Below are 25,547 nucleotides of genomic sequence, written 5' to 3'. Positions count from 1 at the left end.
GGCTGAGGTTGCGGCATTTCGAGTTGCAGATTTCTGTTTGAATGCAGCTCTGGTGGATGGTAGAGTCGAATGGGCCCCAGTGCCGCGCAGGTGCGGCGGTATGTGATTCAAATTGGCGCGTTAGGTTTGTCTCGCTCGATCCTTAGAGAGAAAAAAAGTAACTTAAGTTTGCCGGTCTTGCGGAATTTGTTGTAAGGGCATTTGACTGTATAACATCTGATCTTTCCGGGAATATCCGTGTCAAATACTGTATTTACTCGAACCTGACACGCACCCTTTTTCTGGGGAAATTTGTCCAAAAAAGCATGCACGCTAGAATCGAGTGTGACCCAAAACTGCGCTACCATATCGCCATCGATATTTCAAGATGGCTGCTCCATTACGCTCTGAGAAGCTGAGAGGCTTAGAGCGTAGCCAGCGCTTAGCGTAGTCGTGTTTTTCTTGCATTCGTATCAGCATGGAAGTTCCCACTGCAAAGACACGTCGCATTCACCATGATGTTGGATTCAAAAGAGAAGTGATAATGTGCACAGAGGGCGATGGAAATCTGGCGGCATCACGTGCGTTTAGCATTCCAGAAACTTGCGTGTGGGACTAGTGCAAGCAGGAAGATAGGATTTTGGCCAGCAAGTCAACGCGGAAGGGATTCAGTGGACCAAAGAAGGGTCGATTTCCCTAAATAGAAGACCCGCTTGCAGAATACAGTATAGACCACTTACAACGTAACCGCTTATAGTGCAGGACCGGGTATAACGCGGTTTTTTTAAACCACCGGTTCGCCTCCCATAGAACTCCATGTAATTACATACCGCTTAAAACGCAGGCGCGCGAATGGAAATACCGGTTATAGTGCGGTTTCTGGCACAGCCCGCCGACCGCGCCGACGACCGGAGCAGCGAGCACGCTTCCCTGTGCGACACTAGATAACGGCGCTGACGGCGCGAGTGGCGCGAGCCGCAAGCGTTGCGCAAGCGGCACTCGCGGGGCAAGGAGGTTGCTCGAAGAAGCGGGAGAAGCGAAGAGAGAGGCTTCAGTTGCCCTAGCGACGGAGGGACGCACGCACGTGTCGTTGACGTGCGTGCGTCCCTCCGCTTCCTTGAAAACATCCGAAACAACCGCAATGACAGACCAATCGCAGGTCGAGAAGTGTTCGCGCGCGTCGCATGCCGGTCGCGGGCCGGCTGCTTGTCCGCAAATATGGCATCGGTTGTGATCAACGTTGTGATCGTCGTCTTAGACGGCGTTCATCTCATCGTTCCGCGTAAAAGCGCTATCCTTTACTGTGAATTTTCGCTGTGTGTCGCTATGATAACCCAGCACGTACTAGAAGGGAAGATCCACCTACTCGAGCGGCGATGTCGTGGCGGCGCACTCAAGACGGCAGAAACGCCCGTGTCGTCGTGTTTGTTTACTTCGACTACAGTGATGATTATTTCTAAGCATTTGTGTGCTCAAACATCGCCCGGATTTCTTATTTGGCGCACTTCATGCGTGTGCTCAAGTTCAAGGTATTACTGGCGCGTACCGTATGAAGGATGCGAATTTTCACGCGTTTTCATCTCCGGAGAAAAGGGATTAGGGTTAGCAATCCTGAACGCTCGCAACGTCCGTCCGCAACCCGCGACGCCGTTAAAAGGCTGCGCCAGGCAAAAGCCGCTCATTTCTTTCAAAATGTGTGACACACTTGAGAGAGAAGTGTACTAGTCTGGTGAAATAAAGACTTTCCTCAAACTAAGCTTTATTTTTCATCTCACATAAAATAAATTGTTTTACAAAGGTAAGTTGTCTCATGGCATGTATTTTGGCCTGAAAAATTGATGTTTTGGTTATAACGCGGTACCGCTTATAGTGCGGATTTTCGCGACTCCCGCGACATACGTTATATGCGGTCTACACTGTACATACAACAGCAGCAAGTGGTACAGAGACCCATGACGACAAGCTGCTAAAAATTCGGGCAATGCAGTTAGCGTTATGATGCCATGATGACGACCTTGCCGGCGAGAGACAGCCCCGTTCATTTCGTCCGTTCATTTTGTTCCAAGTGTGAGAAAGTTTAATTTCTGTATCCAACCTACAAAATCTGGTGCACGTAACAATCAAAATCATCGCATTCTTTTTTTTTTTTTTTCTTACCTTGGAAAATGGGAGCGCGTTACAATCGAGGACGCGTTAGATTCGAGTAAATACGGTATGTGACTAGTGGTGCTAACCATATGTTAGGATATTTGAAGAGAAATTTCTTTCCTGGTCTGTCTTCACTAAAACTACCATAACTTTGTACAAAACGCTTCTCCGTCCAAAAGTAGGGCATGCTGCCACTGTGGGGTGCATATTCTTTCATCCCTAATCAGTTTAATGGAATCTGTCCTAAATTGGCCTGAAAGCTTCATCCTAACTAATTACGATCGCACTGGCAGCATTTCTATTAAAAAAACCTCTAGGTCTGTTTTCTCTAATACCGTATTTACTCGTATCTAGGCTGATAGTTTTTCCCAAAAAATTAAATCCTAAACTCGGGGGTTGGCCTAGATACGAGGATCCGGCTCCGCCATGACCGCGGGACGCCATCTTGTCTACATCGTTTCGGGAAGATACGCTGTGTACCACGGAACGCACGGAACGTTCGTCTCTACTCGACGCTATGGCATCGACCAGTCGATGCCACTACTTTGCGGCTTTTAAGAGGAAAGTTGTCTTGGCTGCTGAACACTCGTCCAACCTGTAAGCCCAGCGTAACTTCGGCGTGGATGAAAAAAATGTGCGTCGCTGGAGAAAGCAGCGTGATCAGCTCTTTGCATGTGCGGCAACAAGAATGGTGTTCTCAGGACCGCGGAAGGGAAGGCACCACGAGCTGGATCGCGGCCACATCAGACGACATCCCGGCGGAACTGGTAGTAAAGTCGTTCCTAAAGTGTTGCATCTCGAATGCCCTGGACGGTACGAATGACCACGCGTTGTGGGAAGTGGACAGTGACAAAGATACCAGTGAGGACGACGAATGATCAGGAAAAGTGCGGACATTAACCGTGAGCATACCGTCAGATTCGTGACAGAAATAGTGCTGTACATTGCAGATAGAATCTGTTCTGTGTTTAATTTATGGTGTTTTTGCTATACTTTTTGGTCGGCCTAGAATTGAGAATTTTTTTTTTTATTTTTCGGCCCTGCCGTTTTTGCGGGGTCGGCCTAGAATCGATGCCGGCTTAGAATCGAGTAAATACGGTACACTCCGTGACATCTTTTGTTTTTGTCTTTGCCATAATATATTTTATCAAGCTTCTCTACTTCGTGATAAGCTTATAAGTTTCAAATCCTACACCTCCTCTTTATAAGCACCATCTCTGCAATGTTCCCTTTATGCTCCAAACATTGATTGATTAGAACCGCCTTCCCGCCTTGATTGCTAACATTACTGATATTGGTTTTTTTTTGGTTTTTTTTCAGATGCTCATGTGTATTTGTTCATTTTGTAATTGTTTATAGTGAAGAAATAATTTGGTTATGATTTGACACCCTACTGTAATGCTTTGCACAAAAAAATGTATTATTTTTGGTGCTGCTGTAGTCATGTTTTCTTACTTGCAGCAGGTTGCGATACGGGATTTTGAAGTGAAGATGATTTGTGCTCTGTCAGACATTTTCTTTTCTCACTCTCATACCTTTTTGAGACAATTCTTTCCCGATAAACCCCCACCTCTGTCACATCCCTTTCTAACGATTCATAGTCATCATCTGCACCGCCAAGAATGATGTATAGCATTCTTGGGCCACTGAATGGTTTCAGAGCACAAATTTTATATCATCCGTCAGGAAATATTGTCACATTGGTTTCTGGCCACCTTCGGGTTATGAAATTATACTAAAGTGAGGTGTCTTCATTCATTTTTCAGCACCAAGTCTGAAACTTTTTTTCTTTTTCTAATGAATTGTGAACATCCTATTGTCATGATCAGGTTAATATTATTTCATAGGGGACTTTGTTAGGAGGCTGTCCACATAGTGAGCGCCCTTGTTGCATATGCTCACAAGCATTCATGTGTTTGTGTCTACCGACGCCAACTTTGCTTCAACTTTTTAGTGACGTCGTAGAAAGATTCGGAGGAAGTCTCGTTTGAGACGGGATCATTTCCATCTCATCTCGAAGCTGCTTCTGCTGACTCAGCGGCGCCAGCATTTTTGAGATGCCAGTGTTTGTTTTACGAGTGCAGGGCCACCCGGGAAAAGAAGGCCCCCCCGGAATCTCGGGACGTCCGGGAGACAAGGGACCCGTCGGCGCACCGGGACAACCGGGACCGCCCGGCGCCCAGGGGCTGCAGGTGAGCTGGCGCCCTCCGGCTTGCGCGTTCTCCAACCACCGCTCCAAAAACTCCGACAGCGATTTGTGTCAGACCGATAGGAATTTTGATTTTTCTCATTGTTTCCTCATCTTTACTTTGTTTTGACGTATGTCACTTGGCAAAGAGTGGATAGTACGACCCCCTCGGGCAGAGTGAATCCCGGAGCAACTTCCTGCAGGACGACTCTACTCCGGCGATCTGTTGTCACGTGCCTCGCACCGACGCTCCGGTTGATTTGTAGGGGTCATAGCTGTCACCGTTTGCTATGTTCTGTCACGATTTGCTATGTTCTGTATATTGCTGCATATGGGTCGATTCTGAATATAGGCCTAAACCCTTAAAAATCTTACCAAAAAAAAAAATTAGGAAATTTTATTGATACATTTTTTTTATATTCACTTTTGAGATACTCAACCTTGAGATACCTACCGTAAAAGATTCCCCACCACCGAAAGGTAACCCACCCTGATTCTTGGCTTGATTTGCTATTTTCTTTTAAACACTGAAAGATGGCCCACTTCTAGTAATCATAGTGTTGGAATTAATGGTGACCTTGGTGTAAATATGTCTAGTTAGCTATGGCGAAATATAAGCGAACATTGCTGACTGGGAACTTCTGAAATCTTTCCTTCATTGCCCCTTGCTGAGATAACAAGCTTGACAAAGGCATGATCTAAGAATTTTTTTTTTTTTCAACTTTCTTTGATTGTACATTGAAAGTTGGCTCACTCCTTATTTTCACCCAATTTTCTCTCGAGTTTAGGTGGGCTATCTCTCTGGATTTTACGGTATCTCCAGAAAGGTAGACTTATATGCAGCATTATACGCTATAGCCCTGCCATACAGCGAGAGATTCATGTTAGACCCATGGAAACCCTGACAGTACAGAGCGCGACACTGTTAGCGCGAACAAGCGATCGCCGGTTTTCCAGTTTTTCTTTTTGAAACCAAGGGATGTCATCCAAGTCATTATTGCTACGGAATGAGCTCAATTAGTTCTATAATGTAAGCGATAAAATTTCGTGTTCGCTAATACTACTTAGAAGTAAAATGCAAAAATGCGCCGATGTCGTGTTCGCGCTAACAGTGTCGCAATGTGTACATATGGTTCTGCAGTGGTCCTCGGGGTGTCCTAACATTCCCTGGATATCCTGTGGACCTACATAGGACACCTGTGCCACCTGGGAGCTTACAGCCATAGAACAGTTATCACGAAACACAAAAGACAAGTGGAAGACTGGACGGGACAGGATCTTGTCTCGTCCAGTCTTCTCCTTGCTCTTTGTATTTCACGCGATCTTCGTGATGTTTAACCAACTAGGCCATGGACTTATATTGTTAGAAATTATAACCATCGTTCCCTTTCTTCTCTCCTGTTACGCAGGGCCAGCCGGGTCCCCCCGGCCCCATGGGCTCGACGGGCGAGCGGGGAGAGAGGGGGGAGGCTGGTCCCATGGGGGTCCAGGGCCCCCAGGGCCAGAGGGGGGCCCCCGGTGCCCCCGGCGCCCAGGGCTCCAAGGGGGACAGGGGCACAGCCGGGGAGCGGGGCGCCAAGGGACACAGGGGCCTCGCCGGACTCCAGGGGCTGCCAGGAGGAACGGTGAGCCCCTCCCCCCCCCACGATCACCATCAAATCGGTGGCCCACATTCGTTTGTCTGCCAAGTGCTGACAAGAACTTTAGATGTGACTGTCGACGAGTCATGTTGGGCAGACAAGTCTGAACCCTGCTGTCTTTAAATGCCCCACCAGAGGCAATTTTAGTGAGCTAGAAGGCAACTGCTCGACTGCCGTGGCCCCTTTAAAGGATACTGAGTTCCCCAATTACGTTTTGAAAACATAGCGTCTTTATGCGGCTTGCACCGATATCACGTCAGCGGCCGTTCTGGTGGCCCTGCTGCTGAGCGCGTACATTCTGCGGCGCACGTTTTGCGCCTTAGAGTTTGTTTTGCTCGGCAAGAATGACCGCCAGCATGGTGCAATGATGTCACGTGCGATCCATGTACAGGGCCAGTTCTTAGTGTTTTTGTGTCCGTTGGGGTGTAGCTTCAATGGAGGAGAGGTATACACGAACTCATCTCTGTTACGTCACGGCGCGGTGGTGGCGCGTCGGTCTCACTTCCGGTCCGGGGCTGTGGGCGGAAGTGCCCATTTGAGATGTGTATTCCTGCGTTGTTTTGAAAGGAACCAGACAAAAATTTGCCTTCTCGTCAAAATGCTGCGACTGGGGCTGTACTAAAAGAGTCGAGAAAGGTTTGAAGGTCAGTTTTCATGCGCTCGGTTCGTCCGAGAACGCGGATATGTCCAGTGAAAAGGGAAAACCAGACGCCGTCGGACCACGATTGCTTGGGCGGGAAGCATTTTGGGGTAAATTCTCGGATACTACTGGCCATCAAATTTATTTGTTTTGTTTAAAATGAACGCTGGAAAACCGTCAAGTTGTGCGGACCACCTGCGAACTACGTTCAGTGCGTCTTCGAGTTCAAACGGTCGCCTGATCGTTCGAACTGTCGTCTGCTCTTTCAAACGTTTCTGCTTGTCGTCTGCTCTTTTAGAGGACACCGGCCCGTAGACCAAACGTGGGCCCGGTACTTGCGATAAGAATTAAATGCAGGCCTCAAAAGACTTAAGTTTGAAGGTTGGTCAGCAGGCTCGACGTAAACAGTAGATACAAGAAGATGTTGATCCTTGTTACCACTGGCCATCACCGACTTGTTATGCCTGACTCACTTGGTTAGATTATGCTTGCGATTTTCAGTATCGACATCGACCATCTCAGCTACGGTTCACGCTTTTGCAGTCAGAGCGACGTCGCTACTGAAAATTGCGAGCGAAATCTCATCATGTGAATCAGGCTTTAGCGTACGTTCTGCGGCGTCCACGCGGAATGAATCGCCGCATATCAGATTATTCACGCGAAGTTTTGCGGTTTAACGAGCCTCGTTAATTTAGCTGACGCTGCTCAAGTAGTCAGACATCGTTAGGAGGACGTAGAATCAACAATTCCAACGCGAAAAAGAGCGCGGGGACTCACACTGGCGCCGACAACACCGCATTTCAATGGTTTGTTTATGGGCGACGGCGAGCTTTTGCCCACACCCCCATCGCGCATGCGCGGCGCCGGTGGCGTCTGCTAGGGGCGCTCCGGGCGCTCCGGTTTGTTTGTAAACATGAGTTGGTGTATAGTGCAAAGTGTGCAGTAAGCGATTGCTCTTGAAGTGGGAACGTCTTACAGCGCACTTGTGCACTCAGCAGCAAAGTGAACTGCATGTACTGCGAAGGCTCTTGCTTGTGCTTTTTGTGTGCCATCGTGCCACCGAGGAAACGATTTTCCTTTGATGAAGAGACACTACAACAAAATCGCTGATGCTCAGCTCTAGTGCAATTGCCCCCTTAATGCCATATCTTCGTTAGGATTTTTTAAAGTTTTCTCTCTCGAGGTGCATCTGCCATATCTGGCAAGAAGCTCCCCCCCCCCCCCCCTTCCCTGTGGCATTGAGGCAATAATGTGATGCAAGAGCATACTGATTTTGTTAACAATAGCATACAGAGAGCAACACGGCACAAACAAATGATACTGGTTTTTCCAATTTTCTTTCTTGCAATGAAAGCTATTACTCTGGTAGTATTTTAGGTAAAATATATCATTGATCGTTATCTCGTATAAGTAAGTTGTTAAAACTGTTGTAGTCGTGTTCACATTGGGTGCGTTGAGTCCGCGCTCCTTTACTCCTAACCCAACGCTCCGGGTTTCATACTCCGACCACAGCAACTAAATGCAACATAGCATACAGGAGCGGGAAACAACCAAAACTATCAACGAACCGCACGAGCAACTTTTCGACCGCACGATTATTATGAACCTGACATCTCGTTAATACATGTGGCTGAAGCCAAGACTATTACGAGAATGAATTAATCAATGCCTGTGGGGAACACCAAAGTGTAAAAAAAAAGAGGCAGAACGCTATGAAGTTTTTTAAAAGAGTTTTAACACTCCTGAAAGGTTTAGAGACTTCGAGCAGATATGCAGAAAGTTACCTTGACCCGTTGTATTTATTGACCATGCCCAGATTTAAGAGAAAGACAACATTCTTAAACTCGCTTGTCGACACAGGAAACTGTCAAACTTGTCGGAGATGTTCCGTAAATTCCGTCTTGTGGCGCGAGACAGAAAACATTGATGTGCTACCGGCATGCTGCCATTTGATAGATAGTGCAATAAATCATTTTTAGGCAAGATATGCACTTACAAACCTTTTTCCAAATGCTAATTGCTGTCTTGAGTTTCTAATCAAATAAATTTTACCTGCTGGATTAACGATTATTCGACTGAAAAGGGGCAGCGGTTTGACTGCACCCTTGGTTCCGGCAATGCTTCTGTCAGTGCAGCCATCGTGTTTGGGGAAATGACGTCGCGGAGCGCGACGAAGTCACTCGCACTTTGATGAAACCTTGGTGCACGAAGAGAGCGCTCGAGTGTCGGCCTCAGGCGGCCATCCTCTCTGTTTAGGGAACAACGCGCCAAACTGTCACGCTCCGGAGCACGGACCTTACGTGCCCCTTGAAAAATAGAGTGTGCGAACCAGGAAGTCTTTGGCTGGTTCCGCACCAGTTCCCAGCTGTAATGTGCTTTAGTAGTTAACTGCAGCAACGACAGTGAGTATTTTAGCGCTTAATTAATCCGAGGGGGTACTTCGGAAATGCCTGGATTGCTGGGGACCCAGTTTGAGAACCCGTCACCAGATATAAGCAGTTTGGTTCCGCTATCTTCATGAGGTTGATTCCTCTCTAGCTGTTACAAGGCTTTGTGTCTAGCTGTTGGCAGGCCCAGGCAATCCAGGCACACAAATGCAGTGGGTAGCTCTTAATCCAGTGCCACCGGTGGCTCCACGAGGGTGCGTGACTACACACGCAACGCAGTGTATTGCCAATTTGTGCCGAGCAACTCCAGTGGCCACGGGTGGCGAGGAGGGGCCGTCTGAATTTGTGGCGAGAACACACTTTATTTTTGATGCTTGCTGCAGTTTCTGAAGTTGACCCCTTTGTCTCCAGGGGCCGCCGGGAGACAAGGGACCCGTCGGCCATCCCGGCCCACCAGGAAGCCCCGTGAGTTCTCCACTCCCAAACTTCATTGTCACGGAATTTTAGCAAGTTTGCAACAGTTCACTAATTCTCGGGGTCTAAGCTAAATCAACTAAGAGAGTAAAAAAAGAAATTGTGCCTTTTATAGTGCTGGTTTTGGCTTACATTTTTTATACACAGCTGTACATTTCTAGCGCATTCTCACTCCGCATGCAACACAACACCACAAGTGAAAATTTGTTTGCAAATTTTTTTTATGAAGCGCCATTTGTTTTAGGTTTTGCTTTAGATCAGTTACCGCTGTAGAAGCCAGCATGTTCAGTGCGCGTAACCACACCCTCGGCACGCTCCTCGGTCGTTGGGTAATTTAGCAAAAGGTCCGTCGCGAGGAACGCAAAAGTGGGCTCCCGAAGATCTGCAGCGCCGACATCGACCGACCGCCCCGCTCGTTGCAGGGTCCCGCGGGCCCCCGCGGTCCCCCCGGGAGGGACGGCTCGCAGGGGCCTCAGGGCCTGGTGGGTGCACCCGGCCTGAGGGGCCCCCAGGGGGAGGCCGGCAAGCCGGGCACGCCCGGCAACCCCGGGCCCGCCGGACCCCCTGGCCGTCCGGGCGAACCCTTCGGCTACGACGCTGCTGCCCTGCACGCCATCATGGGGTGAGCAAAAACACTAGTCTTGTGCGAATAGTGGATTTTGAGTTCGAAGCGAATACTGGTTTTGGCCGAATATTGTCGATTCGAATATCGAATAGTTTTTTATGCCTTTCACTACCATTGCGTAATGCTTAGACGAAAACCCAGCTAACTTGCGAAGGTTGTTCCACTTGTTAATTTATAAGCTAAGTTTATCTATATTTTTTAACTGTGTCTTCATAAGGTCTGATGTCTTGGGATGGCAAGTAAACAACGAATTTGACATAAAATGAATCCCATAGAGAGGGCCAACTATACCCAATTGAGTGAATTTACAAAGTTTGCTATATAAAATATGTCTTTTTTAATCTCGAATTAAAAAATAAATAATTGCACTTATTGAACGCAGGTTGTAAGGGCATCTCTGCCTAATATAGTACTCTTGCATAACAATCAGTTTAATTTTGAAACTTTTGCTACAATGTAGATATACACATTCACAAAGTTTCTATTTATTCCCAAATACAGCCGGCACGCGTGCACCATCCCGCTTTGAATGTATGCTTTTCTTCCAAGAACGCAATTGCAATATTCATACTTTTCCAAGTGTTTATCACGGCGGGTTACTCCGTTAAGTGCGCATCTTACCGAGCACCGATGTAATGCGGAGAAGCAACACCCGCGGAGCTCGCTTTCGCGGGTATTGCTTCTCCGCTATGCACCGGTGCTCGGAAAGAAGAGCACTCAACGGGGCAGTTAGCCCCGTTGAGTGCTCGCAATCAACACTTCGAAAAACGCGAATAGTGCAGTTCCTCTCGAAGCGAATATTGAATAGTCTATCATTCGAAACTACTATTCGAAATTTCAAATATTCGCACAAGCCTAAAAAACACTTCACCCTGCCCCAGCTCCTGGAACACGTCTTCAAGCCGAAACATAAACCTGAACTTCAATGTTTTTTTGTTTTTTTTTCAGTTTGAGGGGTTTGGTTTTAGAATCTAATTATGCACCCTGACACTAAATTTCATAACCATATGCCAAGTAGTTATGTTGTTATAAAATAATTTCAACACATTGTGAGGCAGTATCAAAGTAAGAGTTCAATCTTTGAATGCATTTTTCTCAGTTTTACTGCAAATTTTACATGAGGGAATCTTTTGTTCAAAGGTAAAAGTGTTCTGATACCACACTCAACATGTTTCGGAACTGAAATTTACTGGGGAATCGGGGTATCTACTTTTATAAGTTTTAAGTTAAAGTCCTCTCTCAGAAAAACTGTTTTCAAAAATTGACTTGCGACTGATGAGCATCTCATATTTTGAGGTTATGACGCTTCTTGAAATATTTAAATCTGAATTATAAAGACTAGATAGCCCAAAGTTCCACATCCCCCACTTTATACTCAAGCAGTCAAGATGGTGTTTAATAGCTTTATTTGCAAATCATAAATTTCTTAACTAAGAGTGACACATCTTCTTAGGCAAATATGTAAACTTGTCCTAGAGAGCTGGAAGTTTGCACAATACGCCTACATTTGACATTAAATCTTTCCTGCAAATTTGATTCCGATCACTTGAGTAGTTTAGAAGTTATATCTCTAGCCAGTGTCCCCCCTTAACACACTGGCACCTGGCGCCATCTGTTGGGTAGCCCTGGAACTCTTCCGATCTGCGTCTAATTGGACTGATAATTTATGGTATTGGTGATATCAAATTTATGCACTATTTATGAAAAATGGTAGTTTATAGCATTGTCAGAATTATTTCCAGCTTCGATGAAAGAATGGCAATTATAAAATTTGAAAATGCGTGCAGACCGCAAGTGGGCCAGGGCTAGCCGATGGGTGGCCCCACTGGGTTCTCTCATTGTAAGCGGTCACAAGCGCTTGCAATGCAGTCAGCCACACTCCAGTGCAAACATGTAAATCAGCCTCAATGGGTTGTGCCAGAGCCGTTGATACTGAGAGAGTTTGGCCTTCTTAAGGAGATTTTGACAGTCTGACAACCACAGCAGCGTAGTCTGACAACCGGGGGATGACTACTTCCGTCCGCCATATTGTGGATCTGACTCATAGGAACTCTACGCGATTTCACAGGAATGAACAAGACAAAGAAGTAACGCCATATTGTGTTATCGCGAAATCCGCTTGTTCTAGCGGCCAACAAGCTCCGCCCATCGGCCAAACTCTCTCAGTATAAACGGCTCTGGGTTGTGCCATTTGCACCAAACATCGCCATGAACTAAAGCTTGCTACACCTTTTGCCAAAATGCTATTTTTGCTAAAAATTTCGCCACACCTGCATTGAGATGGGCTTAAACGAAGAAAAAGATTAAAATACAGTCGAATCTCGTTAATTCATACTCGAGGGGGACCGAAAATTTGTTTGAATAAAGCAAAGTTTGAATTACTGAGAGTTTCCTCCCATAGAGATGCATAGGATGGGACCCGCATGTTAGTTTTAATTATTCACAAATTTGAATTAAGAGAGTTTGAATTAACGAGATTTGACGGTATTTCAATATTGGTTGACCCTAATGTTCAGGTAAGTAGGAGAAAAGAAATACAGTACAAATACGTATTTCGCGGCATCTCTATACTCACCGTATAGTTTGTTCATCTTAGGTCAAAGCACAGTCAAAAGCTCGATCAGATGCAACCACGAATGCACGCACCAAAAATGCCAGTCACGGGACATTCGCTGCACGTGATTGGTTAACCCAATGAAAGAACACGGGCAGTAAAATGACAAAAGTCACTATGTTGCGCTTTGACGCTGTTTGGTTGGTGCCCCTGGCATTGACTGCCCTTTTACTTAAGGTAAAACAAAGTATATAAATGGTTGGTCAACCGCGCTGGCTGGTTTATCGCCGTCAACGTCGAACACTCTAGGGTCCAGACGACGTCGGTGGCAACCGGAGCCAAAAGTTGCGAGAAAAGTTTGCAAAATAGTAGGATGGCGGCTGCTATGATAAGACAAAATCGGGATCTTGTACTCTTGATTAGAACGCACGATTATTATGTCCGCCACGAGCCTTTGTTCCGTGGCTACAACGTACCGTAACACTTGAGCCGCTCGCATTCGTCTGCGCCTCTCATCAGCAGGCATGCGCCGAGCCTCACCATTTGGCATTGGAATGCTAGGTGCAGCGGCTGACTTGGGGGAGCGCCTGGACCCACAAACGTTTCACGTAGCGTGGTGCGAGGCACAGCTGAGATAGTTTAGAAATTGCGAGCGATGGGTTTCGGTGTTTTCTTGGATCGAGATAACAAAGATTACCCGAGGCTGGTAGTGTTTGCGTTGTGTCAATCATTCTAGACATTCAAAGTCCTCCCGCGTCACTCATTTTCCTTTCATACATTAGACTGTTTTCTTTGCCAATAGAATTGCTAGTAACTTTATGTTTTAACTATGGTTTAACTATCCGGAGCCCATAGCTGCGACCCTTACGACATCACGCAATTGTTGCAATTTTGAAACGCTCCTTTGCTAGTTCATTGACTCCGTGAAGGAATGTTGAGGTCGTTTGAAGGACAGAAACGCCGGCTTTGGGGGATACTGCTTAGCACATTGACTCGTTTGCTCGAGCTTGCGATCCGAACCCTCTTCTTCTGCCTCTAAGCTAGAACTTTATGCGGTCGATTTAAATACTTAACGGCGATAAAGGTGCACTCGAAGCACCGGCACATCCCCTTGAAAAGACGTGGGGGGGGCAACGTTTATCGCAGCCAGGGTCAGGTGAAGGGCCCAGACCCGCTGTCCGGTGACGAGCCGGCCAAACTGTTTGACGCCAGCGTCCCGGTGGAAGAGAAGAAGCGCATTGTGTTTGAGTACTACCGCAAGCTGGTGGAGGAGTACGAGCGCCTGCGGAGCCCCACAGGGGACAAGGACGCCCCCGCCAAGACCTGTCGGGACCTGGCCATGGCGCACCCAGAGTTGCCCGACGGTGGGTGCCTTCCTCAGACTTTCTCGCGGTGCAGCATGCATCTTACTAACCTAACCTAGACTTATCTAAACTAAGCTACTTGTTTAAAACTAAATTAATTTTAACTAAACTAAACTACTTGTATGGGGCTGAAGTTTTTTTTATCTCTCGCGGTGCCATAAACATTCTTTTTTAGAATGCTGTTTCCTTTTTAACTTCCAATTATTGTAAACGACTTATTTTTTGCGGGCTCAGTATTTGCGATTTAGGCCAAAGCTGAAGTTTTGGAATAATTTGCAATAATTTGCGGGTATTAATTTTCGCGACGCATTGGGATCTCAACATAGATATCAATGTGTTTACATTTTTGCCAGAATTGTTTGCAGGGCCTATTCTTCATGAATTGTAGGCGATTCGCGAAATTCGCAAAAACAGTCAAACCTCGATGTAACGAAGTCAGTAAAGTTTGGAATTTACTTAGTTACATTGAAATTTCGCTACATAGAAATTCGGAGCAAACGTTAAAGAAAGTTTCCACAAATGTTTCTCGGGTGCACAAAACTCACCGAGGACGCCTTTATTTCGGTTGAAACTAGTCCGTCACCTTTTTCTGGGACACTCTTGGCATTATTATTGGCATCACACGACGTTCGTATAGCCAGATGGCCTGCATTGCGTCTTCGTCTTGCTGTGTGCTCGCGAACCGCCTTAAGACATTGATCGCGTCCACCACTTCACGGTTACTGGGCACATTGCAAGTGTCTTTCTCGTCAGGTTTGATGTCGTCCCCGTCTCATGAGCTCCCACGAACATCGCTAGCCATCGCCTCGTCGGTCACCTTTTCCGTCGCATGACAGCAGAGTCGGCAAATAGAGAGTTGTCGAGGTCGACATTGTTAGAGGTGGCTTCATCGCCTTCAAGGCTCCATCGCCCAGGACAACGAGAAATGCACGCTTTTAGTTAGGCCTCGAAACGAACTACGCAGCGCGAACGAAGCCAACGGACAAAAGGTCGACGGCTCTAGTGTCCTTTAGTGGCTGTTCTGTACACCCCATTTGCCAGATTCGGCCCGTTTCAACCTTTGCGCTTTATTGGGGGCCCGTTTCAGCGCATGTTTTTCCCAAAATCTCCTTTGGGACCCAAATGTTTGTGCCGAATTGTCCGTGAAACTTCGTTACATAGAAATGTCGGCAGACGGGTCTTCGTTACATAGAGGTCAAAAATACACGGTGTGCATACACTTGCGGTTAGAAAAAAGTTATGTACTTCGTTACATCGAGGGTTTTGCTACATATAAATTTTTTACATCGAGGTTTGACTGTATTACGTCATTTACAGTAGTGTAGACCGCATATAACGTATGTCGCGGGAGTCGCAAAAATCCGCACTATAAGCGGTACCGCGTTATAACCAAAACATCAATTTTTCAGGCCAAAATACATGCCATGAGACTACTTACCTTTGTAAAAGAATTTACTTTATGTTAGGTGAAAAATAAAGCTTAGTTTGAGGAAAGTCTTTATTTCACCAGACTAGAACAGTTCTGTCTCAAGTGTGTCACACATTTTGAAAGAAATGAGCGACTTTTGCTTGGCGCAGCCTTTTAACAGCGTCGCGGGTTGCGGACGGACGTTGCGAGCGTTCAGGATGGCTAACCCTAATCACTTTTCTCCGGCGATGAAAACGCGTGAAAATTCGCATCCTTTATACGGTACGCGCCAGTAATACCTTAAACTTGAGCACAGGCATGAAATGCTCCAAATAAGAAATCCGGGCGATGTTCGAAAACACAGAAAGCACCACTGTAGTCGAAGTAAACAAACACGACGACACGGGCGTTTCTGCCGTCTTGAGAGTGCCGCCACGACATCGCCGCACGAGTAGGTGGATCTTCCCTTCTAGTACGTGCTGGGTTATCATAACGACACACAACGAAAATTCACAGTCAAGGGTAGCGCTTTTACGCGGAACGATGAGCCTCCATCACGCGATCTACGTCGACGATCAAAACCAACGCCATGTTTGCGGATAGACGCAGCCGGCCCGCGACCGGAGAGGAGGAGAAGCGTTGTAATAGAGGTTGGGGGGGAAAGGAGAGAGCCAATAGTGTGTACGGACTGCCGGCATGCAACGCGCGCGAACACTTCTCCTCGACCTGCGATTGGTCTGTCGTTGCGGTTGTTTCCAACCATCGCAGCGGAGGGACGCACGCACGAGAACGACACGTGCGTGCGTCCCTCCGTCGCTATGGCAACTGCAGCCTCTCTCTTCGCATCTCCCGGCTTCTTCGAGCAACCTCCTTGCCCCGCTAGTGCCGCTCGCGGCTCGCGCCGTTATCTAGCGCCGCAAAGGGAAGCGTGCTCGCTGCGCCGGTCAGTCGGCACGGCCGCCGGGCTCTTCCAGAAACCGCACTATAACCGGTATTTCCCTTCGCGCGCCTGCATTTTAAGCGGTATGTAAATACATGGAGTTCTATGGGAGGCGAACCGGTGGTTTAAAAAAGCCGCGTTATACCCGGTCCTGCACTATAAGCGGTTACGTTGTAAGTGGTCTATACTGTATTGGGTTCAAAAACTAGAGTGCTAGAAGACTCATACTATTATGTACAAAATTTAGACACATTCTGTAGCTATATGTAGTACTTTCCGTAATTACCACGCAGATTTAGGTATAATTATTGTGATGTCTCACGAAAACTTGGGTGCCCTCCTCAAGGAAGGTGGCCTTCTGGGCTCTCAGTGATTCCATTATGCACCCACAAGACCATCGGTCGGTATGGAGGGCACCGCACAATGTCATGGGGGAGGATGCACAGGCGTCCTTGATTATGGGGTCCAGGGAAGAGCGTCTTTGGTGACCAATATTCTTGTTGGCATACAATGACATGACCGAGATCTCGGTTCATAATCTTCTTTGGAAAGGGCATCCAAACGTTCGTGGCACGTCATGACAAATGCCTAAATCTGTGCAGTGATTATGTAAAGAAGTAGCTACACAATGCTTCTAAATTCTGTGTACGTTAAAATAATTTTAAGGCTTTTTTCTTACCGTGTTCGTTGAAAGCTGAAAAAAAAAAACAAATTGCCAGCGTGTTTCAGTTTACAAGCTGGCTAGACCTGCAAATGCGGATGGATAGTTAAGCAAGATGACGGTTGTTCATGTTTGTCTGGTGGAAAGATGCTGGTGGGTTTTTATGCTCTTGGTATTTGGGGATAGGCAAGTGGAATATCTAGGGATGGGCGAATACTGTTCGGTTATTACAAATAGCTCAACGAATTCTGTTCTATTCGGCATTTGCTTCCAATCGAATTTAAGCATTTGACATAATCGAATTATTCGACAATATCGAATTGTTCTACGTTTCCGAATACTCTGGCTTGGATTTCCGGCCAGGTGGCACAAGCTTCTGACAATTTCGGCCATTTCGTGCTCCCCAACTCAGTACACTCGAAATTAACAATTACAGTACTTCTAATACCAAATAAAAGTGCATATAAAACTTTAGTTTAAGTGCTATTTGTTGCTCGTACTATTCAAACTATTCAATTCAAAATTATTTGGCCAAAATCCCTATTCGCTTCGTATTCAATTTGGACCCAAAATCCTCTATTCGCCTATGCCTAGTTGCAGGCACGTAGTCAGAATTTAAGTTCGGGAGGGGTCGCCCATGACAAAATGCTGTATGAGGGGAAGGGGAAAGGGGAGGTTTCAGCAGAACGAAAGATATCGGGGGGGGGGCCGGGTCCCATGGGCCTCCCCCCTGGCTACGTGCCTGCCTAGTTGTATCGACATTTTGGAACCAAGCCATTACCACCTTATGTTATTGTTATTGTTAATCATCATGACCATCAGCCCAAAATGATGATGCATCATCAAATACAATGCTCATCATTGTGTGGAAAAATAGCACCGCTAATGTTCATATATGAGAGAAGCATGTTTCTCAAGGGAGGAACCATGCCGTCTACAGGGTGTCCCCCAAAAAATATATATAGGGTTTTTTTTGCCGCAAATATAAACTATGCATCACCGAACGCTCATCCTCCACCCAAACGTAGCGCTAGAGGTGCCAAAGTTTCAGCACCAGTCATTGTCTCATTCAAAAGTTATAAGCGATTTTCTGAAATTTTTCATTGGAAAATGGCAGTCAGGGAACCTCTTATAATACACGGAGCTCTGTAGCACCAGTTACCGAAAACGGGCAAAGATGGGCCCTATTTTCCCATTGAAAATTTCATAAAATAATTTATAATTTTTTAAGAAGATAACGGTTAATGCCAAAACTTTGACATCTGGTGTGGACCTCTAGAGCTACATTTCAGCGGAGAATGGGCATTGGGTGAGGCATACCATATTTTCTGGACTACGAGTCGCACTTCCGTATGTTAAGCCGTTTTTGCAGAACAATTGGTATGTAAGTCACGCCTCTTTCTTTGTACGGTTCTTGCGGTGAGTCTTTTTTCGTCTTGAGCGCTCTGGTATTGCGAAATTTAAGTTTTTCACAATCGGGGTAGATCGCACGTACTGTTTGAAGTGCAACTTTGACACTTCGACTCGCAAGAAACACCCATAGTACATCGCTGTCCAGTGGGGGCATTCGATTGTTTCGCAACAAAGAGAAGGTAAAGTGCACAAAATAAGAAAATAGTAAGCTTTATTCGAGCTTACGCATGCCGAGCGAACAAAACTTTAATGCGTCAGACACTTTAGACACTACTCGTGAACCAAGCTTCGGACCACAAGGTCTAGCCTAGGCCAAGTCACAGAGATGACGCAAGCATGGATGCGCAGGCAGATAGATAAATCTTGACACACGTCTTTCGGTACCGCTGAAAGATTCGCTAGTTGCTTCCTTTTACGTGTAGCAACATGGCTGGAGCATGGCAGATGAAAACTGCTCATCAAGTGGAAGCTAAGAAGGAGGCAAGAAAATTTTCTGCAGGGCATGTTTATAGCAGTCTTGGGTAGTAACGTGTTACTAGTAATGCGTTACTGTAATTTCGTTACTTTTTTGGTAACTTGTAACTGTAACGAGTTACTTTTTTAAAATGTAACTTGTAACTGTAGTTCTATTACTTTTTTCTGAGGTAACAATGAAAGTAACGACGTTACTTTTGTCGTTACTTTCCAGTGTTTGATGAATAATATATCACTGAACGAGTACAATTTAGATATTCCTTGCACTTTTCAAAACGTCTATTCTGACATTTCGAGTGCCAACTGCACAAACTTCTGAATAGTACATTTTCTCTTAGAGTCACGACCCAAATATAGCCACGTGCAGATTTCATAAAAAAAAATTTAGTTATCTTTGCATATGCCCTTGTACTTTGTGACTGAACACCTAAATCTTAGTGTCTTGAAGCACTATCTATGTGGTGGTTTTTCTTTCTTCTGTGAAAATGCTTTTTAATCGGGTGAATCACCCGTGAAACAGCAATACACGCTGAGGGCAGTGCGCATGTTTTGTATTTTGATTAGCGCCAGTACTCCGCACTGCGAATGTTTTGTATTTTGACTTGCGCCAATACTCTAACCTGGAAATTTTCAAACACTAATTTCGAGAAGCAACTTCTGCTAAGTTACAGTATGAAGTAAAAAGCATACTTTTTAATTTTATGCAATAAAACTTGGTGAGGGGCGTTTTCTAGTTTTTCCTAATTTTTTTCATTATAGAAAAGTAACTGAAAAGTGACGTTGTTACTTTTTAAAAGTAACTGTAACGAGTTACTTTTTTGTTGCAGTAACTATAACGGTAATCTCGCTACTTTTTTCTGAAAGTAACTGTAACGAATTACTTTTTAAAAAGTAACTTACCCAAGACTGGTATATTGTCACGGGTGGTGACGAATAAACAAGAAATGAACAGAAATAAATAAACGTTTAATGTGGCGAACTTGTGCCAAAAATAAAGAAGGAAACAGAAGAAAGCAGAGCGTCGCGGGCGTCGAAGTCGGCGTGTCAGCAGAGTCGAACGCTGGGGCGAAAACTGACCCGACAAGATCGCGGGCGGCCTCTTATCTAGAGTGCGTCGCTATCTCGAAGATTCGGCGAAAGCGGCTCGAGCGTCGCGTGATCGGGCGAGAATGAACATGCACTTTCTAGAAAACAAAAGCAGGAATAAATGATAGAAGTTACGAGCGGTACATGAATAAACGAGAACTTTCTGGAAGTCCGTGACCGAGCGTTGCTTTCTCAGCCCTGGGCGCGGCATTATCCCCCCCTTTAAAAGTGCATCGTCCCGATGCAGCACAAAAACGGAAAACAAAAAAACAAAAGGACAGCAGAATTGCTAGCCGGAGTTCACAGTCCACGGTTCACTCGTCGACGAGAGTGGAGAGTCCTATCGTTCGTAATACGGCTTCAGCCGGACGACATGCACCACCTCGGGTCGCGGCTGACGTCTTGCAGATGGGCGCGTTCCGTCGGGTAGAACTTCGTAGTTCAGATCGCCGAGGCGTCGGATGATCTTGTAGGGCCCAAAGTAGCGCTTCAGGAGTTTTTCGCTGAGACCGCGACGACGAATCGGCGTCCACACCCAAACTCTGTCTCCGGGCTGGAAGTGGACGTCGCGGCGACGAAGATTATACCGGTGAGCGTCGACATGTTGCTGGTCTTGAATTCGTAGTCTGACTAGCTGGCGGACCTCTTCTGCCCGTTGAGCAACCACCTGGGCGTCATCGCTCCCGTCATTGACTGACTCGTGCGGCAACATTGAGTCTAGCATAGTCGTCACCGCCCGGCCATACACCAGCTGGAAGGGCGTCACTCCTGTGGTCTCTTGCACGGCTGTGTTGTAGGCGAACGTGACGTAGGGCAGCACTTCGTCCCAGGTCTTGTGCTCCACGTCGACGTACATAGAGACCATGTCGGCGATTGTTTTGTTGAGCCGCTCCGTCAACCCGTTGGTCTGCGGATGGTATGCCGTTGTTCGACGGTGTTCCGTGTGGCTTAGACGCAGGATCTCTTGGGTCAACTGTGCCATAAACGATGACCCTCGGTCTGTGATCAGTACTTCGGGGGCGCCATGGCGGAGGACGATGGACTCGATGAAGAACTTGGCGACTTCGACAGCAGTCCCCGAAGGAAGGGCTTTCGTCTCAGCGTAACGAGTGAGATAATCGGTGGCGACGATTATCCAGCGGTTCCCCATCGTCGACGGTGGAAAAGGACCCAGCAAATCCATTCCAATTTGCTGGAAGGGCTTGGTTGGCGGGGTAATCGGCTGAAGGAGACCTGCTGGCTTTGACGGTGGTTTCTTGCGTCGCTGGCACTCATGGCACGATCGTGTGTAGAGATGGACGGTCTTCGGAAGCTTCGGCCAGTAGTACTTGTCACGAATCCGGGCAAGGGTCCTGCTGTAGCCGAGATGTCCGGCCGTTGGGTCGTCGTGGCACGCTTGAAAAATTTCTTCTCGGAGGCTGGCGGGGACAACCAGTAGCCAGGGGGTTTCGCTGGTTCCGAAATTCTTTCTGAAGAGCACGCCTCGCCGCAGGACAAAGCTCGGTAGGTCCCGAGAAAAGACCCGTGGGACAGAGCCTCCTCGACCTTCGAGGCTGTCGATCACGGAGCTAAGTTCCGCGTCGTCGCGTTGCAGTGCCCTCATGTCGGTAGCGTCAAGTGCGCCTAGAAAACGGGCGTCGTCATCGTCGTCCGCGCCGGAGATTGGAGGTTCGACTGGAGCCCTAGACAAACAGTCAGCGTCATTATGCTTGCGGCCGGACTTATGCACAATGGTTACGTCGAATTCCTGCAGTCGAAGGCTCCAGCGGGTGAGGCGTCCGGATGGATCCTTGAGGTTTGCGAGCCAGCAGAGGGCGTGGTGGTCTGTGACCACGCGAAACGGGATCCCGTACAAGTACGGGCGGAACTTGGTTATCGCCCAGACGACAGCAAGACATTCTTTGTCGATCGTTGAATAATTTTGTTCTGCCTTAGACAGCGCCCGGCTTGCGTAAGCGATTACTCTCTCTGCCCCTTCTTGTCGCTGAACGAGTACCGCACCGAGACCGGTATTGCTGGCGTCCGTGTGGATTTCAGTCCCCGCCGACTGGTCAAAATGTCCGAGGATAGGGGGCGACTGGAGCCTTCGCTTTAGTTCGTCGAACGCTTGCTCTTGCTCCTCTCCCCACTGGAACTGCACGTCGTCTTTCGTCAGATGCGTCAGCGGTGCAGAAATTTGCGCAAAGTCACGAACGAAACGTCTGTAATAGGCGCACAGCCCAAGGAATCTTCGAACGGTCTTCTTGTCTGATGGCTTCGGGAACTCGGCGACAGCAGACGTCTTGGCGGGATCAGGGCTTACACCCTGAGCACTCACGACGTGGCCCAAGAATTTGAGCTCACCATAGGCGAACCGACACTTGGAAGGCTTGAGGGTCAGCCCAGCAGCTTTGAAGGCCTGTAGCACGGCTCGCAGTCGTCTCAGGTGCTCGTCGAATTCGCTTGCGAAGACCACAACATCGTCGAGGTAGACGAGACAGCTTTGCCATTTCAAGCCGGCAAGGACGGTGTCCATAACGCGCTGGAAGGTTGCCGGCGCTGTGCACAGCCCGAACGGCATTACTTTAAACTCATACAGTCCGTCCGGCGTGACGAAGGCCGTCTTCTCACGATCTCGTTCGTCGACCTCAATCTGCCAGTACCCGCTCTTCAAGTCCATCGACGAAAAGTATCGGGCGTGGCGTAGTCGGTCCAGGGTGTCGTCGATGCGTGGCAGTGGGTAGACGTCCTTTTTTGTTACGGCGTTCAGTCGGCGATAGTCCACGCAGAACCGAAGAGTCCCGTCTTTCTTTTTCACCAGGACTACCGGTGAAGCCCACGGACTCCTTGAGGGCTGGATAATGTCGTCGTCAAGCATTTCTTGTACCTGCTGCTGGATGGCTTCCCTTTCTTTCACGGAGACCCTGTACGGCGGCCGATGCACAGGGAGTGCGTCGTCATCAGTAATTATCCGATGTTTCGCAACCGTCGTTTGGCGCACTTTCGACAACGTGGAGAAGCACTCACTGAACTCGGCGAGAAGGTCACGAAGTTGTCGTCGTTGTGGGGCTGGGAGGGATGGGTCGATGTCGAGCTCTGAGGACGTGATTGTCTTGTTCTGCGTCGGAGAGGCGTCTTCTGAGATCACGGCGATCGCGGCTGAGTCTTCAATTTCCTCGACGTAGCCCACAGTTGTACCCTTTGTAAGGTGCTGCGACTCTTGCCGGAAATTGGTGACAAGGGCTACTGTACGCCCGTCCTGGAGCTCAGTTACGCCTCTTGCAATGCCAATCCCTCGTCCGAGGAGAAGTTGGACGCTTCCTTCCAGCAGTGCTACACCGCAGGTGGCTCCTTCGGTCCCGACGGGCACAAAGACACTCGACAGCGGCGGCAGGTTTACGTGGCTGGCGAGGACTCGCACTGCAGCTAACGTCGGTTTGGTATTTTCCACCGATGGGGCAGGCTTCCGAAGCGTCAGCTTGTTCTCCGCAAGGTTGATGATGGCGCCGTATTCACACAGGAAGTCCATTCCGAGAATGACGTCCCTCGAACAGTCTTGCAAAACGACGAACTTCACAGGGCATGTTTTGCCGTGAATCTCGACGCGAGCGGTGCATCTCCCGACTGGTGTAATCAGGTGTCCTCCGGCGGTTCTTATTTGTGGTCCATCCCACGGCGTCATGACTTTTCGAAGGCGGCGAGAGAGCCTCCCACTCAAGACTGAGTAGTCTGCTCCGGTGTCCACGAGTGCAGATGCGTCGTGGCCGTCGATGACGACGTTTAGGTTATTGGACACCACTGCAGCGGCGTCGTTTTGGTCTCTGGTAGCGTTCGAGTGGGGGCCCACCGACGTTCGTGGAGGATCTTGGCGTCGGTCGTCTTCAACAACTCCACCTCCAGGGGTTGCCGCGCCTAGTTTCCCCGGCGAGGAGCGAGGGGGGACAGGCTTTCACGTCGCGGTCGGTGCATCGGCGAAGCTGGACGTCGCGGTGACGGCGACCGGAACTCTCGGCGGGACGCAGGCTCGGGGGACTGGGGTCGTCGCAGGTACTCGTCGATCTCCCGAGGGCGTTCACCATACCGGGGGCGCGGGTCGCTCGGGTGGAACCCGCGTAGTCCGAGTCGTCGGTATGGGCATCGGCGGTAGGTGTGGTCCGCTTCCCCGCAATGGAAGCACAGAGGGCGTCGGTCGGGCGTTCGCCACACGTCGGTCTTGCGGGGTGCGCGAGGCTCCGGGCAGGCGTACTGGACCTGGTCGTCGTGGCGTCGGTCGTGCTGCGGCGCAGGAGACTGACGTCGGGGCGGCGTGACATAGGTGCGGCGAGGCGGCGGTGGCCGTCGGGCCACTGCGGCGTAGGTCAGGGCGGGCTCTTCGGGTGGTGCTACGCAGGCAGGAGCCTCCGGTTGAATTGCTCGCTGGACTTCTTCGTGCACCACTTCGGCGATCGACAGCTCAGCCGGCTGGTTGGCAGCAGGCAGAAGCTTGCGGAGCTCCTCCCGGACGATGTCGCGGACGATTTCCCGAAGGCCGTCGACACCGGTGGCGTTCAGGTCTAGTCGGCAAGATGCGGCGGTTCGAGGAGCAGGCACGCCGGCGAGTCGATGGTAATGGCTTGCTCGGGCCGACAGCGCTCGCTCGATGTTAGTGGCTTCAGCCACAAAACCGTCGACGGTTGTCGGGGGATGGCGGATAAGGCCCCCAAAAATTTCAGCCTTCACGCCACGCATGAGGACGCGAAGCTTCTTCTCATCGGCCGCCTCCGGATCGGCTCGGGCACATAGGCGCATGACATCCTCTACGAAGCTGGTCATGCTTTCGTTGGGGCCCTGCACCCTTGTTTGGAGAAGGTCCTCCGCTCGCTGCCGACGGTGGTGGTTGAGGAACGTTCGCTTCAATTCCGCGGCGCAGGACTCCCACGTAGTGAAGGACGCTTCGTGGTTTTCAAACCAATGCCTCGCAGTTCCTTCAAGCGCGAAGTAGAGATTGTGGAGGCATTGTTCAGTCGTCCATCCGTTGTGGCGGGCTACACGTTCGTAGTGTTGCAGCCAGTCTTCAACGTCCTCGTGGACGTCTCCGTGGAAAGGCGTTGGAGTCCTGGGTGCGACCGGCAGGTACACAACGGCAGAAGCGGCCGGGGTCTGCACCTGGTTGGCCATCGTCGTCTTCGGGTTGGTCGTGGGTGGCAGAAGTCCGTGTTCCGGGGGTAGACCTCGGATGCGGCGGCTTGACCGGGTCTCGATCTGGTCTTCGTCGGGTCCTCCAGCTGGGGTTTGGACTTGTACTGCGGGAACTTGGAGGGCTGCGCCGTACGGACATGTGATTACCCCGCACCTCCACCAGAATGTCACGGGTCGTGACGAATAAACAAGAAATGAACAGAAATAAATAAACGTTTAATGTGGCGAACTTGTGCCAAAAATAAAGAAGGAAACAGAAGAAAGCAGAGCGTCGCGGGCGTCGAAGTCGGCGTGTCAGCAGAGTCGAACGCTGGGGCGAAAACTGACCCGACAAGATCGCGGGCGGCCTCTTATCTAGAGTGCGTCGCTATCTCGAAGATTCGGCGAAAGCGGCTCGAGCGTCGCGTGA

At 48.7% G+C, this 25,547-nt stretch overlaps 1 protein-coding gene across 1 annotated transcript in view; it reads left to right on the top strand.

Moving 5' to 3' along the window:
* LOC8030370 (collagen alpha-1(I) chain) overlaps positions 1–25,547 on the top strand; it is a 140,267-nt gene that overhangs the window by 100,519 nt on the left and 14,201 nt on the right. The window contains exons 34-38 of the mRNA XM_042294438.1: positions 4,212–4,319; positions 5,725–5,940; positions 9,394–9,447; positions 9,879–10,078; positions 13,782–13,999. Coding sequence (XP_042150372.1) covers positions 4,212–4,319; positions 5,725–5,940; positions 9,394–9,447; positions 9,879–10,078; positions 13,782–13,999 — 796 coding nt within the window. The remainder of the gene's footprint in view (positions 1–4,211; positions 4,320–5,724; positions 5,941–9,393; positions 9,448–9,878; positions 10,079–13,781; positions 14,000–25,547) is intronic.

The sequence above is a fragment of the Ixodes scapularis genome, unplaced genomic scaffold, assembly GCF_016920785.2.
Source record: "Ixodes scapularis isolate PalLabHiFi unplaced genomic scaffold, ASM1692078v2 PGA_scaffold0__279_contigs__length_252992795, whole genome shotgun sequence".
Classification (NCBI taxonomy): Eukaryota; Metazoa; Arthropoda; class Arachnida; order Ixodida; family Ixodidae; genus Ixodes; species Ixodes scapularis.
Note: the sequence above shows the minus strand (reverse complement) of the source record. Positions and strands in the feature narration are given on the sequence as shown.